Here is a 16,402-nt window from a genome sequence, read left to right as displayed (position 1 = left end):
GCAACGCTCTTCTCAGCAAATCAGCTGTCACTTGGCCTCCTGTTGGTACATTTTAAATGAGAAGTGATGATCATCCAAAGGCGTGCGTTCGTGGACGGGAATGTTGTAATTTCTTGTTTATGACTGAAATATTTCAAATACTCCAAAAGGCTGGAGGAGAGACTGTTTCCTTCAGGGACCTCCGCTCAGTATGTTTATGTTATTTCCGTTAGCACATTAGCATTAGGGATAGACCGATTATCGGCGCTGATATTTTATTTTTTATTTTTTTAATCCGACGGCCGATGAGAGATCAATATAAAACTGGGTTATTTTGGCTCTGATGCAGCCACACCTCTCTGTCTGCAGTCACTACTCTGTTTCCAGCATTGTCCCACCCACAGCACTGATTGGTTACACGCAGAGCCAGGACACGGCTAACAGCCAATCAGCAGTGAAAGCTGTGCATGCAGAGTGCTCACACACACGGCAGAGAGGAGAAAAAGTTTGTTTCTTTGCAAATGTTATTCAACTTAGTTTTATTTACTTAATAAAACTTCAGGAAGTTATTTATTTATTTATTTAAATTTTCAGTCAGCTTTATAAGAGATGCTGCTGACCCTGGGGACTCCCTGCGCTTTTTGTTTGTTTGTTTAATAAACATATGCTTAAAGGCATTTAAACAAAGTTAAGTGTTGGAGTTTGTATTATTCAAAATTTTGACGCCAATATTTTCACTTTTACTGCAAATGAATATCGGCTCCAAATATCGGCCTGTCTCCTTGACTACTAATAATCGGTATCGGTATCGGTATCGGTATCGGCCCTGAAAAAAACATATCGGTCTATCTCTAATTAGCATCATGTAACAGGAAGACATAAAGCATATTCACAGCTCAAAATGTTTCCTTCTCAGTCTAAACATCTCTTCAGAGCGGGATGGAAAGCTCTGTAATGTAGTGTAATACGTGAGCGACACTCTGTTTGATTAAATGGTGAATGCAGACTCACTTACAACAATATTCCAGTCAGATGAAGACACTGCTCGCTGCGTTTCCTGTATCAAGAGACCAATTAAGATCTCTAATTTGCCTTTATATTTCTGCAGTCTTGGATTTGTGGCTGGTTTTACTGTCTCTGTTTCCTTTGATGCTGGATGTCAAATACCTATTATCTACTGTATTGTACAAAGTTGATTGAGAAACACATTTAAATAGTCACAGTGAGTCATTATGTCTCTGTTTAGTACTCATGTAATGAGATGAAAGTAGCTTGGCGCATGAATACACTTTTTTTTGTCTCCTGTTTCCACACAACAACCCTACAATCCTGCGCTCCATCTTAAGCCATGTCAAAAACAAGACTTGTGCAGCAGCTCACTTCCTCGTTTTATTGTTATTGACGTCCAATAGGTCAAAATTTTGTCCCCACTTTGCAGAGATTGTGTCATGTTTCCTGTAATGAATAGTGGCATCAATTAGTGGCAGTAGATCTGATTTGTCCTGAAAAGATTTAGTTCCACTAATGGACATCAAGTTTTATTAGAGCAGACAGACCTAATGAATACCACATCATGTTGTGTTTGCAGTCATCATCTCAAAGATGTTTGACGTTTTAGTATCTGCAGCCGGCAATTACACAAACTGGCAGCATTTTAATCAGACGCTTTTTTAAAGAGCGAGTAAAGGCACGAAGCTTTTCAAAGGCCGCCAAAAAAACTCTAAATGAAAATGAGTTACCTTCACACAATCGGAGCGAAAAAATACTTTTCGCCTCAGGTGTTCTCAGAGAGCACAGGCTGTATCTTCCCCAAGGCTGCGCAGTCCTGAAACTTATTTCTTTATTAGATTTGAATTGATTCATGAGGGAGGAGGATTTTTACCAAGAACTGAAATAAAAAGGGAGCAACATTTGGTGAATACCAAATGAAAAAAGATAAAAAGAGATGGAAATTAAAAAATATGGATATCGTAATATATCGTCGCCCTGACTGCTGTGATACTTTTATCGTATCCCTGCCGCCATATATTTATATTTTAACTTTTTTTTATCACCGCACTAAACAGACCTCCCTGCCAATTTGAGTCACTGCACCGTTTATCTCACTTCGTGTCAAAGTCTGTTAAACTGACACCCAATTGCAGTGAATGATACGTTAATTCTGCACTTCACCTTTTTAGGGGCATTTTGTGTTCTTCAGTTTAGGGCTGCACGATATTGGATTTTGATATGCCGATATTTTCCAACCCTTTTTGCTGATTGCCGTTTTAAATATTGATACATTAGGCACATTTTCCACTTAATTGCAGAGAACATGAAGTCTCCTCTGTAGTGGAATTGATATCATTCCTACTCTTATTGTAGTGGTCCACTGGCAGATGTAGAAATAACATAATACAGTGCTTTTTAAAATGTACACATTCACTGGGCAATATTAGAAAACTACTGCAACTTAGTACAAAATGCCATATTTATTTGTTTGTAACAATTTCTCATCGAGCATTTAGGCATAATTAAAGTGTTGTTCTATCGGCGGAAAAAATCGGCAGGAAAATGACACATCTGTCGATGCCGATATGTCATTTTCAAGCCATAATCTGCAGATACCGATAACGTGCCGATAATATCGTGCATCCCTACTTCAGTTAATCAGATGTCATGATGTAACATTATAGTATGATTGTCTTGCAATATATCAATTATCACAGAATCGCTGTATCGTGATATTATCGTTATAGTGGGCCACGTATCGCCTATCGCGTATCGTATCATGAACATCCCTGTGATTCACACCTCTACATTACATTTCTATAACACAATAGAATTAAAAATGTTCTGTGTTTTTCATTTCAGGACCTTTCATTTCTCTTTCCATTTCTAATTCCATTTCACAAAACCCATTTGTTATTTCAGTTTCTAGTTTTATGGGTTTTTTTCTTTTCTTTTTAACCTGATTTACCGAATACACTGATACAATATAGATTTTTAAACCATACTAGTTTTAGAGTGTTAAAAAAAATGCTTGATTTTCTTCAGGGAAGAGCAGTTTATGAATGTTACAAATCCAAACTCTAAACTGAAGATGAATTTTCATACCGCTCTTTGACTCTTCACAAACTTTCCTTGACATCTGTTTTTGACACATCCTGCTTAGAGAGCTAAACAACATTTGTATTTTCAGTTGTTACTCCTGTTTAAAAAAAAAAAGCCAACAACGCAGCTGTCAGTACCAGCTTTTGTTGAAGCTGTGTCTGAGTTATGACACACTGTCCGTAATGGATGTCAATGAAAAATGCAGCAGAACCTAAAACCAAAGCAACAAAGTCGAATAACTCGAGCAACATTAAAGTGCAAAGATAAAATGAAAACTCTCCAATTGATCTTATTTACTGCCTCCCACACCTTGTTTAGCTGAACATGAGTTACGACCAGCCGTCCACCGCTTCACTCCCACCTCCTAGGCACCCACACACACACACACACACACACACTCACACACACACACACACACATTCTGCTGTTTAAGAGTCTGAGAGGTGTTCCTGAGATACAGCAGGAAAGATCAAAGCCAAATAATGCTGCAGATCTGCTTAGTTTGTAGCTGTAAGACATGTTTGATGTACAGTATGTGGGGCTACAATGTTTGGAAAAGTTTTGCACAAAGTCCTTTCATGTCTTAAAATATCTTGAATCAGGTTCAGACGTAAAAAAAAACACAGCGGAAACATAAGAGAACTGATATAACCTTTGATTTCCGAATCCTCTTAAAGAAGGTTCAGCTTTGGTGTTTATTCGTAGATATGAAAGTCATTGATTGACTATATGACAGTTAAGCAACAGTATTTAATTTAAAGCTGTGGAAAACAAACAAACAAAAAATAAGGTGATAAACAAATCTAAAACTAATATAAGATGATTGTTTTTTGTCTTGTTTTTGCTTCTTGTTCAGTTTGAACTCTTTTAGAACTTCTTTTCTCTTTTGCAAGAAATGTTATGAGCTTTGTTTTTTGTTCTTCGGTATGACACAAGTAAAGTAACTGACTGGTTGCCGAACAGAATTTGTTGTGTAAAAAGGGTAGGCATAATAAGCCTCAGCTTCAGCCTACACCTTTTTGTTTTGTTTATCTCCAAATGTATTTATTTGTAATGTTTACATAACTTCTGTGGTTCTTTTTAAAGGGGAGAGCTATTGTTAACGCTGACCGAAATAAATAAATAGAATAAAAGCGTTGGTGTTCTTCATGTGCTACAAGACATATCAGGGACAACATGAGCAGTCATCTCCATGGCTGGGCCTGTCTGCTTTTAAACTGCAGTGTACCAAGGACAGGCTGAACAACACGTTTTCAGATTGGCAGGTTTGAGACGTCACAAACCTAAGGAGCCAATCCTGTTAATGGACAGGGTGATGCTATGAATATCATTATGTGTAACCTATGGCAACCACCTTGGCGATGCGCGAGCCAGCTGTAACTGTCATAGTAGTTTGCAAACTCACTACTGACTACTAACGTTAACGTTACTACTACTAATCACTACATTTCACGCTAGCTAAGTTTCAACAAGTTGCCACTAAACGATGGCAGAGACGTGTTTTGTTTTTTAGCTCTAATTTTTCGAAAGGAGAAACGTAGTACGTAGTGGGCGGGGCCTAAGCAGGAGGAGGAGGAGATGCCTTGGGAGGATTTTTACAAGGTAATGAAACTTATTTTGCAATAAAAAACATGTTGGACACAATTTATTATTTCAAGCAGAGCATTTTATGTGCCTTAAAACATGACAGGAGTTGCTCTTTGATTTTGGAAAGTCAAAGAGAAATGACCTGATTCCAGACAGGAAATGCTTGTAGTATCAGTGTTTCTGTCTCCAAGCCTTTTTCCGTCCACGTCAGATCTTTCTGTTTTATCCTCGTCTGACTGCGAAGGTTGTGTGATATCCACAGATTTACACAGACAGAAACTTGAGTGTTACACGAGGCGTCTCACGGCCAATGTTACTGCGATCTGACATTCTGCCTCCTGGGAGGAATTCACATTACATTTATACAGTATTTTTGTCATTTAGCCTTTGCTCACACACACACAACGAAATTTAACCCAGAAACCTTTAACAGCAGTCATGAAATATTCTGCGTTTTCTATGTTTTCTTCACTTGTATGTATAATTCTTGTAGTTAGGGAACCAATGTAATAAAGATAACATCAAATGTTTGACTGAAATGGTTTGACAGGTGGCTGCTCTACCTCCAGTCTCCCCTCCAGCCGCTCCTAGAGTTAAAGCTTCTTGTCCCTCCACTGCAGCCAGGTCTCAGTGACCCCCATCTTCTCAGAAGTCACCAAGCAATCAGAGTCCTGTTTGCTGCGAGCGTGTCCACATGAGGAGCTGCTCTTGTCTGCTGATTAGAAGTCTACAGCGTGCACACAGTTGCCAGAAAAGATTCAGCCTCTTCTTCTTGAATGCATCCTTTTACTACAGGAATGTCAACAGCTCCTTAAAGCAAAAAAAACTACGCTCCTTTTATTGTCTTTAAACTCAGGCAGTGGTGTGAACGAGTGCTTTAAAAACATGGAAGGTGTAAGTATGCTGTTAGATAAAGACGAGAGCTAACAAACCTGAGTGACTAATAGGGTTAAATCAGTGTAAACAGTGTCAGACTCGTCACCTTAAGCAAACAGGCTGCTGGTAGACGGAGCCGCTCGGAGCAGACTGTTCCCCCTGACTTCCTGCATGATGAGTGGACCGTGCAGTAATGAACCACAGGCTCTCACGCGCTGCTGCTTTGTTTTTCTCTCAGTGTGAAGCTCGGGCTCTCTCAAACAGTCCTCGCGCACCTTCTTCTCTCTGCTCGCGCTACAGAGAATTCAGATGAAACGCATTTCTCTTATTTAGAGAATGTGCAGTGTGCATGTCCTGGAATATCCTGCGCTTATTTCCTGTAATATTTCTGCTCTGCTACGAGTTTATTTCCTGGTTTAAGGGCAAGCAAGAGCAGCAACCCTGAAAGCAGTATGGCTTTCAAAGGATAATAGCAGTGTGTTTACACTTTCTATCCTCTTAAAGGATAAAACTGGTGTTTGTCTGTGTGTTACTTATTTCAGAGCATCACATGGAAAGTGAGCCAAGGACAGACTAGACTATGTGAGCCCGATAATGGCCAGCCCTGACAGAGGTGAGCAACTAAAAATGAGGCAGCTTTGTGACACAGGCTGATGTGAAAGCCGTCAGGAGTGTCAGGTGCAACAATGGCTCATTTTATCTTGCGCAGTGTGTGATGGAAGAAAAGCCTCACGTCTACCTAACAAATAGCCAAGCGTTGTACTTTCCAAACATCACCTAGCGCGCGGTCTGTGATGTTGGCCCGTCTGCAAAGCAAAGAATGAGAGTTTATTTCATCAGGCTTTTGTTGTTGTGTCATACCAAACACCTCACACCTGCGAGGGCAACAAACACCCTCTTCTCGCTTGTGTGATCGCTGAGCTGACTGGAAAGAAAAAACACACCAGCGTTCACTGACACAATGAATGTTTGCAGGTTCTCTTTCATTCATAACATTTTTTAGAGACCACTCTAAATGTTCCTTAAAGCAGCATCTCTCTCTTCATGTCACGCCGAGCCCAATCCAGATCTGAACCCCATTGAAAAACCTCCCGACTGTGATCAAGAGGAAGATAGTTGGTCACAAGCCATCGAACAAAGCCGAGCTGCTGGATTTTATGTTCCAAGAGTGGCACAACGTCACCCAACAGCAACATGAAAGTCTTCCAAGATGTGTGAAAGCTGTAATTAAAAATCAGGGTTATTCCACCAAATATTGATCTCTGAGTTAAAACAGTATTCTGATGTTTAAACATGAACTTGTTTTCTTTGCATCATTCGAGGTCTGCAATACATCTTTTTTGTATCTTTTTGTTATCAGAACCAGTCGTCATTTTGTGCAGATAAACGACCTTAATGAGAATATTTTATTTGAAAGTTGTTTACATTAAAACAAAAGTTAATTTAACAGAAACACAAACCTATAAATAGTAAAACTAGAGAGATGTACATGTTTGTACAATGACCAGGTGATTCTAAAACAGGCTGAGGGTCCAATCAGACAGAACGAGTTTTAGCAGCTGGGGGCGGCTTTTTTGTGGTTGTGTTCAATGAGAGCGACCCTTTTTGTGCGCTGCTTTTGCGTTGCAGAGCACCTCGTGTTTTTGAGGAAACGCTCTGAGTCGAAAAAAATTCAACTCAAGCACCCGACGTCATTTGTATTTTTTCTGATTGTCCAATCGGATGAAAGGAGAGGCAGGCATTGTGTCAGTTTACAATATAACGGTTAGGTTAATGACAGCTAATGATTCGGTGGTTGCTTCAACAACAGTAGGAAAAAAAAGTCGCCCCCAGCTGCTAAAACGCGTTCTGTCTGATCAGGCCCTAAAGACGCTTTATTCTTTGAAGAGAGATTATTTTTATGTGAAAGAAGTTTCAATAAAAACGGAATTTGAAAGATGCTTTCTCAAAGAGTGTGATGAATGCTGAATAAATTAATTTTATATATAATTAAATTTAACTGAATTATCCAGACGAGGGCATTAATAATTACAAAAATTACAGTTATTGAAAAACACATAAGTATTCAGCCAAAATAGTTTTAATCATTGGTATCGGCCCTGATTTTCTCAGTCTTAAACACAAGGGATGTATTAAAGGATAACCAAATCATTAAGACCAACAAAATCACAAAAGCCCTGCTGAGAGGCAGAACCACAGCAGTCCCCACTCCAGAAGCCTCTCTCTTCAGGTGTCAGTGCTGGTGTGTTAAATACTGTTTCAAGACCAGGTGCACCTCATTAACAATCAGGTTCACCTGCAGAGTCGAGACAACTAAAGGGGGAAAGGGACAAACGGGGAACATACAGACGTAACAGCAGTCTCCTCTTATTTTTTTCCGGAGCTGTATTCTGAGTCAACATTGATTGTTGTTGCTGTCAAGTGGAATAGTGCAGCAGTTTCCTGGCACTTAATGGTTTTTCTACCAGATTGGTTCAAGTCCAACGCAGAGTCTGTCAAGTCTTTTAGCCAAGTAATGGGAAGGATGAATGACTCTTGGATCCTGAATGCGACACAATAACCATCTCAAAAGACTGAAATATAATCAAGTCTCATGCTTGAATTGGTCTGTCTCTCAACACCTTTGTCGTGTCTGTGGCTGCTGAAGATAGAAATCTTAACAAAACAGGTCACAAATATGTATCTGTATTTTTTAGAGGCTAAAGACTATTATGAAATTATAGTTTTTAACAAATGTTAAAGACTCTCTCCTGTAAAAATCAAGTGTTTAACCTTGTAAACATCTCCATGTGGTGTTCTTCATGTGCTACAAGACATATCAGGGACAACATCAGCAGTTAACTCCTTAAACTGCAGTGTACCAAGGACAGGCTGAACAACACGTTTTCAGATTGGCAGGGTTTGTGACATCACAAACCTAAGGAGCCAATCCCGTTAATGGACGGGGTGAAGCTATACGTATCATTATGTGTAACCTATGGCAACCACTTCAGCGATGTGCGAGCCAGCTGTAACCGTCATCATAATTTTTGCAAACTGACTACTAACGTTAACATTACTGCTAATTACTACATTTCAAGATAGCCAAGTTTCAAGAAGTTGCCAGTAAACGATGGCAGAGACGTGTTTTGTTTGGCCGAGGGAGACGGGGGAGATGCCTTGGGAGGATTTTTACAAGGCAGTTAAACGCAGAAAAAATCTGACACAATTTATTATTTCAAGCAGAGCGTTTCATACGTCTTAAAACATGACTGGAGCTGCTCTTTAATCGAGCATTAATTGGGGACTTTATGCTGCAGATTAATGCACATTTGGTGGACAGGACAGAGTATGTTAAGATGTGAATAAACTACAGTGCCCATGTACATTGTTATTAGGGAACACATCAGTGCTACCTTGAGCTGCTTTGTGACAACAATAGGGAAGCACGTCAGACTTTGACAACACTTGCGGGCTGTTATTGTTGCTTTTGGTCCTTTCATGGGAAAAGGAAATTTGCGATAATTGTGAGGTCAGAAACACAGATTAACATGCAATCATAATGTCCTATTAAGAGAGATAAAGGCATGCTTGATGTTCACTGTGATGGAGTAAAAAAACTAAAGCAAGTTCAAGCTGTCAAGAATGTGTTTACAGATTTTCACTTCTAAAAGACATCAAAGGGAAGCTGCTGCATGAAGGGAGACAAACATACACCCCAAACTGAACCACACCAGCCTCCATTGCAAAACCATGAGACTGTGTGATAAGTAGTAAACTGGCAAAAACTTGCAAAACCACAGGTCCTTTAAGTCTCGGACAGCCTACATCCAGATCTGGCTCATTAGCATTGATCAAACCATTGACCTTGTTAGAGGACAGTCTGTGTAAACACGAGGCCACCCTCGGGTCCTTCATTGCGGAAAAATTCCTTTGATTGTCTTCAGCTCTGTTTAGCTGTTTTACAGTAATTAAACTTCACTGTTTCTCTGTTTTGTTGTGGTGTTTCTTCCAGAAACCACCGGTGGTTTCGCTTCTTCACACTTTATCAGATAATGAGGGAGATTGGAGTATTCTTCCTCTGCTGCCTTAGTAAGTATCCCTTAATTCCCTTAATAATAACACGTGATTAATAAAAGATGTACGGCTCTAAACATGGACAAACTGTCAGAAACATTGTGTTGATTCTTTGTAGGTTATATGTTGTTTTGAGGACACTTTGTTTGCCTCATTTCAACACTTCAGATTGCTCTGAAGCCATTACTAACACAATAACTGGAATTAATTGCTTTACATTATGATAAACTCCCTCCTAATGTGTCCATAACTGTGACAATAAGCCAATTACTGCAGTTATCCAGTCGTCTGAACAGCACGATAATGACATTAGCTTCAGTCATCTACACGACGGGCCTTCTTGAGATTCCACTATGTGTTCAATAAATTGTTTGTGGGAGACGTGGGACAACATCTGAGACTGTTTTCGTCCTCCATCATAAAGATTTAAGACGTAGATCAGCAGAAGCGGCCCGAGTCATTACAGAGAGAAAGACTGTGTGCTCGTGATGTGTTATTGTCTTCCTACCCTCTGGGGGAAACTGCTGTAAGATCTGACTGGGTCAGGAGCCTCAGTTAGACTTTGTAAGAGTTTGTCTGTGTTTGGTGATGTTCCATTTATTCTTATTTTATTATTTAACCGTAGTTTTGATGTGTGCCCTCAGCTTATCACACTCCTTTGGGAAAAACTCATCCTGGATCGTGTTTCTCGAGGAGGAAACAAACGTGAAGATGACTAAACTTGTTCAAGTCCTTGCAAAATTTGACAAGAATAAAGTAAGTATACACTATTCCTTTTAAAGCATATCTCTCTCTCTGTCTCTTTTTATACTCTCCCTCTCTTTGCCAAATCTATCAGCAAACCCAGAGCTTCGTGTTTGGAGCTCCTGCTTAGCCGATCATCGCCTCAATTAGGAGACACAGGGTATCGGGCTGGCTGCGACTCCTTTGCAGCTGCTGAGCTCTGCCAGCTCTCAGTGTAACCTGTCAGACATGTCACTTCACTGCTGTAGCCCTTATTTAAGGCCTGTTCCTCCACTCATGAGATTATGTTGCTTGTATATGGGCGGATGGAGTAGGTCGATTACAAAACGGCAGATAGCTTCACAAAATAGTTTCGATTATTTTCTTAAATAATTTGAATAACGGCCGCGTGTTTATGTTTTACGGGGGTGTTTCGGTGCTCTTTGTACTTGTTGACAAGCCTCCACAACACAACTTTGAGCCGGCTTTCAAGTGCCAAAGGGCCATTTGCCAAATGCTGTTAGACACACTTTGAGGTAGAGCCTCAAGGTTTAGCAAGAAAAAGACTTATTTTTGTCAGGAAATGCTTAGGTTTGCTCTCCACAACAACTCACAGAACCCTTTCCACTGCTATTTTACACACTTTAAACCCTGCTGCATGATCATTCACTTCTAATTCAGAGTTAGGATTCATTTTATTTCCAAATGACTACGCGCAACCTTATCCTGAGGAGACAATGGAAACATCACCGTATGATTTGATTCATTACAACATGCCCTAAAGCAGAGACTCCTCTCTCAGGTGTGACAGCAGATTGTGTTCGGCCTCATGGTGTTATAAGAAAGACTAAATTAGTTTCATTTCAGAATAATTTACGGAGTGGATGCTGCTTACTGAAAATAGCTGCGGCTCTCAAATTGACTTAAACCAATTTGACACTGAGACACTTCAGGATGACATTAATTAGACGCAGTATTAATATTTATATATGTCTGGGTTATAAATGACAGAAATAGTGTCCCTGAATTAAACAAAGCATAAATTAAACCTGATACAAACATTACACAGCAGTGCACTCGGGGGCGAATTCACAAAGACTGAACTGTGGCCGCTTATAGCACCACGAATGACAAGTCACTTTCAGTCTTTATCTGGCAATGTCAACGTCTGATGTCAAGCTATTCTTGATAATACAGCAACATCATGCCCATAATGATTGGAGGTTAAATGATATTCACCCTTGTTATGTATCTGATTGCAATTATCCATGTGGCAAATTGTAAATGGTGGCTTTGTGCCGGGAGCATAATGGCAGTTAAAGTGGTAATCTGGAAGATCTCCTCATTCTCTTTGGCGGCACATATGGTGATGAACGGTAATTGATAATCCCAGATATCCAGACAGTGTTGCATGTGTGACGTCCACGGTCGGCTCCGGTTGTAACTCTTGATTTTCCTGGCTGACGGTCGCTTTCCTTTTCAGACTGTTTGCTTCATCTGAGCGTCGAGTTTGTTTCTTTTTCTTTGGATTTTCACTTATTGTTGAAGTTGTATCTGTAGTCATCGATCTTTTCTTTGTTTGTTCAGCCATAGTAGATTACTGTTTACTCGCAACACTTGCAGAGACTGGAAAAGCAGCCGCTTAGCTCCGCCCACCCTCTCTGGCAGACCAACCACTGCTGGCTGATGGAAAACGCGTCACTAACTGGGCGCCGCTTGTGATTTCTTTCCGCGGAAGTTGCCCCCGACACCCAGTCTGTAATACAGTGAATGCAAAGGCTTTTATCAGTGGGCCATAGGCTCAATCACTATTGTGTTACCTCATTAGGCGATAGATAGTAACTTAACAGATATTTATTTAAATGAAAGTCTTCGAGATTATCACTTTCTAAAAAGTCATATTTTTCTTTGTCTTCTCAAGAGCACTCCGAGCATCGGGATGCCTTCACCTGGCTACATCACTGCTGTTATGATCGTTGGAAAGTCAAGGCGTATAAAGCCTAAATGCACTTGAGCTACCATGCACCCTGAAGGACACTTACATTTTCATTCTAACGACATGTGGCTGTTTAGTGCTGATTTTGCCAATGAGGCTGATTTGGCAAAAATAAAGGTGCCGTCTCGACACAAATGGATGTACATTTAAGCATCACATGAGATGGAGTAATGTACTGAATATCATCACAGCTGTGATTCGGTCGTAGGCACAAGGTCGCAACCTTGAGTGTGATATTACTTTTATACAACAGTTGTACAAACGGCAAATAGTAGTAAACAGTATCAACAACATTATTGTTCCACAACTTAACTGAAACTGGACTGTTGTTGCCAAGCAACCAAAACATTCTCCTGCCCTCTGTGTCTACAGGTTACCACAGATCAGCTGTTTTTTTATCATGTAAATGAATCTGTTTGTTTAATTTATCATCAACCAGTGAGATAAGAGTCTGCTGTGTGATTCAGAGGTACGAGCTTCATCAATGTGGACACACACAGTCTGCTGTAACGATAATTAACAGTATTCAGAACACCTGGCTGAGGCGGAGTGATTCACAGAGTGAAAAGTCCCAGTGATCAGATTCCTTGGTCGGAACTAACTGTTGTATAATATCCATCCATCCATCCACTGTCTTCCACTTATCCGGGGCCGGGTCGCGGTGGCAGCAGGCTAAGCAAGGTGACCCAGGCATCCCTCTCCTCAGCATCGTTTTGTGGCACCTCCTGGGGGATTCCGAGGCGTTCCCAGGCCAGACGGGATATATAATCCCTCCAGTGAACTCTGGGTCTGCCTCGGGGTCTCCTCCCAGTTGGACGTGCCCAGAAAACCTCCAAAGGGAGGCGCCCAGGAGCATCCTAATCAGATGCCCGGACCACCTCAACTGGCTCCTTTCGATGCGAAGGAGTAGCGGCTGTACTCCGAGCCCCCTCCGGATGTCCGAGCTCCTTACTCTATCTGTTGTATAATATGTTTTAAACATAAATTCAAATCACAAATTGAGTTGCATATTTATTACGTACATAATACAACAGCACCACAAATAAACAGCTGACCATATAGTAAATCAACATGTCTTTAAAACAGTTACACATAACCTCGTTACACCTATAATAGAAGAAAAGAGAGCATCCTTTGGGGAAACAGGCTGTTAGTTGCAGTCTTACATTTCTCAGTCTTCTTACTGAGGTCTAACTATCAAAGAATCTCATTATCCTCTCAGCGGGCGACAAACTTAGTCACCAGAAAGGATTTTAAAAAGTGCAGTGTATTCTCTCCCAAATTAGGACGGATGCCCAAGTGTGTCCTTCTATGAAACTTCACAGTTAACGATAATACAAATCTTAAGTATGACATCAAGTTGTGACCTTCACTCATTCTGACATCCTGTCATGTACTTCTCATTTGTCAGGAGTGGTTTCTGGGTAAGCCCCTCCACGACGTAGAGTCCACCATCATCCATCACTACGCCTTCGCAGAGAACCCCTCTGTCTTCAAGTATCCAGACTTTGCTGCTGCCTGGGCCTTAAGCATCCCGCTTGTTGTGCGGTGAGTATGTTTTCTTCATATCTCTACTGTAATCCCGATTTTTCAGAGGCTTTATTCTGTATTTATTGCGTATTTTGGCATATTTCTTTTATTCTAGGCTTGCAAATAAAGTGAGAGACGAGCCGCTCAAATCTGACTTCACCATTGACCTGAAACATGAGGTAAGATAGCATGCGTACACGGTTACCTTCGGACCCACTTTGTTCGGGAAGTGATGATGATGCTTCGTATTTTTCATCCATTTTCCCAACAGCATTCGTGGTTGTCACACTCAAGCCAACATCTACCTAGAATAATTTATTTCCACAAAAAGAGCGAGGCATGGAATCCGTCTAACCTTGAAGCGAAATCTCATTACTTTGGAGAATTGTCATGGCGCTGCATTGAGGTTCTTATTTTTATCACTGAAATTCAGTCAGGGAGGCATCCAGGGGTTTTGTTGAGTAAACACAGCTTCAGAGTTATCAGGCTCAGTGTGGGAAAAGGTGGCTCAGTTAGGGATGGCACGAGTGCTGGATATTCAATTATAACACTGTGTATTATTTATGTGTTGCTGCTGAGGTTTCAGTTGGAACTCTGCAGATTAATCGGCCTTTAAACAACGCAGTGCACATCACAAACATGCACCTGTTTATGCAAAAGTACGGACAGATGTTTCATAGATTATTGATGTTAATCCGGTTCTCTGTCAGTCGATTTCCAGGCTGCAAGTGAGCAAATCCTCGCACTGTTTCTGTACTTCCTGATTCTCAGAGACAGTCACCAATATTCACACATCACTGATTGTACTGTCCTCATTACCTATTCTTTGACTGCAACGTCTAGATCTTTCCCTGAAGAATACTTAGACTAAATCCCAGATTTTATTTTGCTCCTCTTCAGAAACAAACACTCACCAGCTCCAAATTAGTCCCTGTTCACCATCCCTGTTTATCTCTTTTGTTTCTCTTCCTAAATAATAAATACGCTCTCGCTCTCTGTTGTGAAAGCAAAGTAGTCTCATTGTCAAAATTTAACATCTCGTCTTTAAGATAACAGTAAAGCATTAATGACTTAAACATTGCCTGAGGCTTCTAAACTTTAAAGATCTGATCTGAATCTGTGTTATTCCAGGTTGCCTTGTATATCTGGGACAGCGGGAACGGCCCACATCTCACTGCTGTCCCTGAGCTGTGCACCGAGCCAGAGGACTCCCCTCAGACCAGCCACTGTGCCACCACTCTGAGCAGAGAGCCTCCACTGTGTGTGAGTATCTGCTCTGTTTGCACATCAATGTCACTGCCCTCGGTTTCTGGGAACTGGTACAGGAACGAAATTAAACAACATAAAACAGAAGGCGCTTCTCTCCCAGATATTGGCAGTTCTGTGATGATCCACGATATTTTGCCTGCAGCACGCCATGCGAAACAACCTTGAGCATCGTTGTTGTCATCTGCCAGGAAAGAAATACAGCGAGAAATGTTAAGGATATAACAAATAAGTCAGAAAATTGGCAGGAGTTTAACCATCACCCAACAGTAAAAGTTATTTAACTCTAATTTTGTTACAGGAGCAAAAAACACGAGTTGCCACACACATTTTGGGATGAATTTAAAGTAAAGCACAAGTGGCTTAAGGGTCTGGGTTTCACGTGAATAAATAGACTGTGTTGTGTCTTTGTAGTCAAGTCAACTTTATTTGTGTAGCACTATTACATACGACAGGCGTGCACTGACTGTGCCTCAGGCGGTGACCATACATGACAAACGCATACAAGATAAGGAGGTGTTTCGTGTATAAAAATACAAGATAAGAATGAATATGATAAAGAAAAGTTAAGCTGGCATTACATATACACTGTCTGGCCAAAAAAAACACCTGGATTTAACTAAGCAAATAGGTAATTACTGCAGTGATTAATATGTTTCAGCTGGCAACAAGTTATTTAACCCTAACTGATGCAGTGAGTAGCTTCTCGTTTCTTAAACAGCCATGTCGGAAGACATATCCTGTGGTCGTGGAAAAGATGTGACTCTGTTTCACGCCGGGGACACACCTGACGAGCAAGCAACGAAAATCGCGCGCGAGCCGGAGCACTTCCGTTCACACCAGACGCGCATTTCTCAGCGCCTGTCGACAAGCGCCTCTGCTCCTCAGCTGTCGTTTACTCACATTTGGAGCTGTTTTTTCATCATGCTCTCTCTCTCTTGCTCTCTCTCTCTGTTTGCGTGTGTGTTTTGACACGCCGCACCCACCCCCCTATAGTCAGCCCGCTTTATGTGTGTGTGCGTGCGTGTATCTTCATCTCTCTTGTGCTCTGTTTAGATACTGACAAATATATAAAAGCACACAAATGTAACATTGCATTTGTCAATCGCGGTGTTTTATTTTGAAAATCATTTAATTTTGAAAATTGACCGGATTCTCTCGTTTCATGTGTGACTTCCTGCCAGGATTGACGCGATCGCTCGCAGCTCCCGCAAAAAATAGACTAGACGCCGAAACGATCGCTGCAGGGCGCGAGCTGGCCGCGGACGTACGCGCCGCTGCGCGTCTGGTGTGAAC

The 16,402-nt window shown here is 41.0% G+C and overlaps 1 protein-coding gene across 1 annotated transcript in view; it reads left to right on the top strand.

Annotated features, from left to right (window-relative positions):
* The window catches only part of b3glcta (beta 3-glucosyltransferase a), an 82,512-nt gene that overhangs the window by 41,665 nt on the left and 24,445 nt on the right, over positions 1-16,402 (top strand). The window contains exons 5-9 of the mRNA XM_069668212.1: positions 9,530-9,606; positions 10,236-10,347; positions 13,722-13,858; positions 13,956-14,019; positions 14,972-15,103. Coding sequence (XP_069524313.1) covers positions 9,530-9,606; positions 10,236-10,347; positions 13,722-13,858; positions 13,956-14,019; positions 14,972-15,103 — 522 coding nt within the window. The remainder of the gene's footprint in view (positions 1-9,529; positions 9,607-10,235; positions 10,348-13,721; positions 13,859-13,955; positions 14,020-14,971; positions 15,104-16,402) is intronic.

This window comes from Semicossyphus pulcher, unplaced genomic scaffold (genome assembly GCF_022749685.1).
Source record: "Semicossyphus pulcher isolate SPU_LCO1_2020_fin unplaced genomic scaffold, fSemPul1.0.p SCAF_19, whole genome shotgun sequence".
In the NCBI taxonomy this organism is placed as follows: Eukaryota; Metazoa; Chordata; class Actinopteri; order Labriformes; family Labridae; genus Semicossyphus; species Semicossyphus pulcher.
Note: the sequence above shows the minus strand (reverse complement) of the source record. Positions and strands in the feature narration are given on the sequence as shown.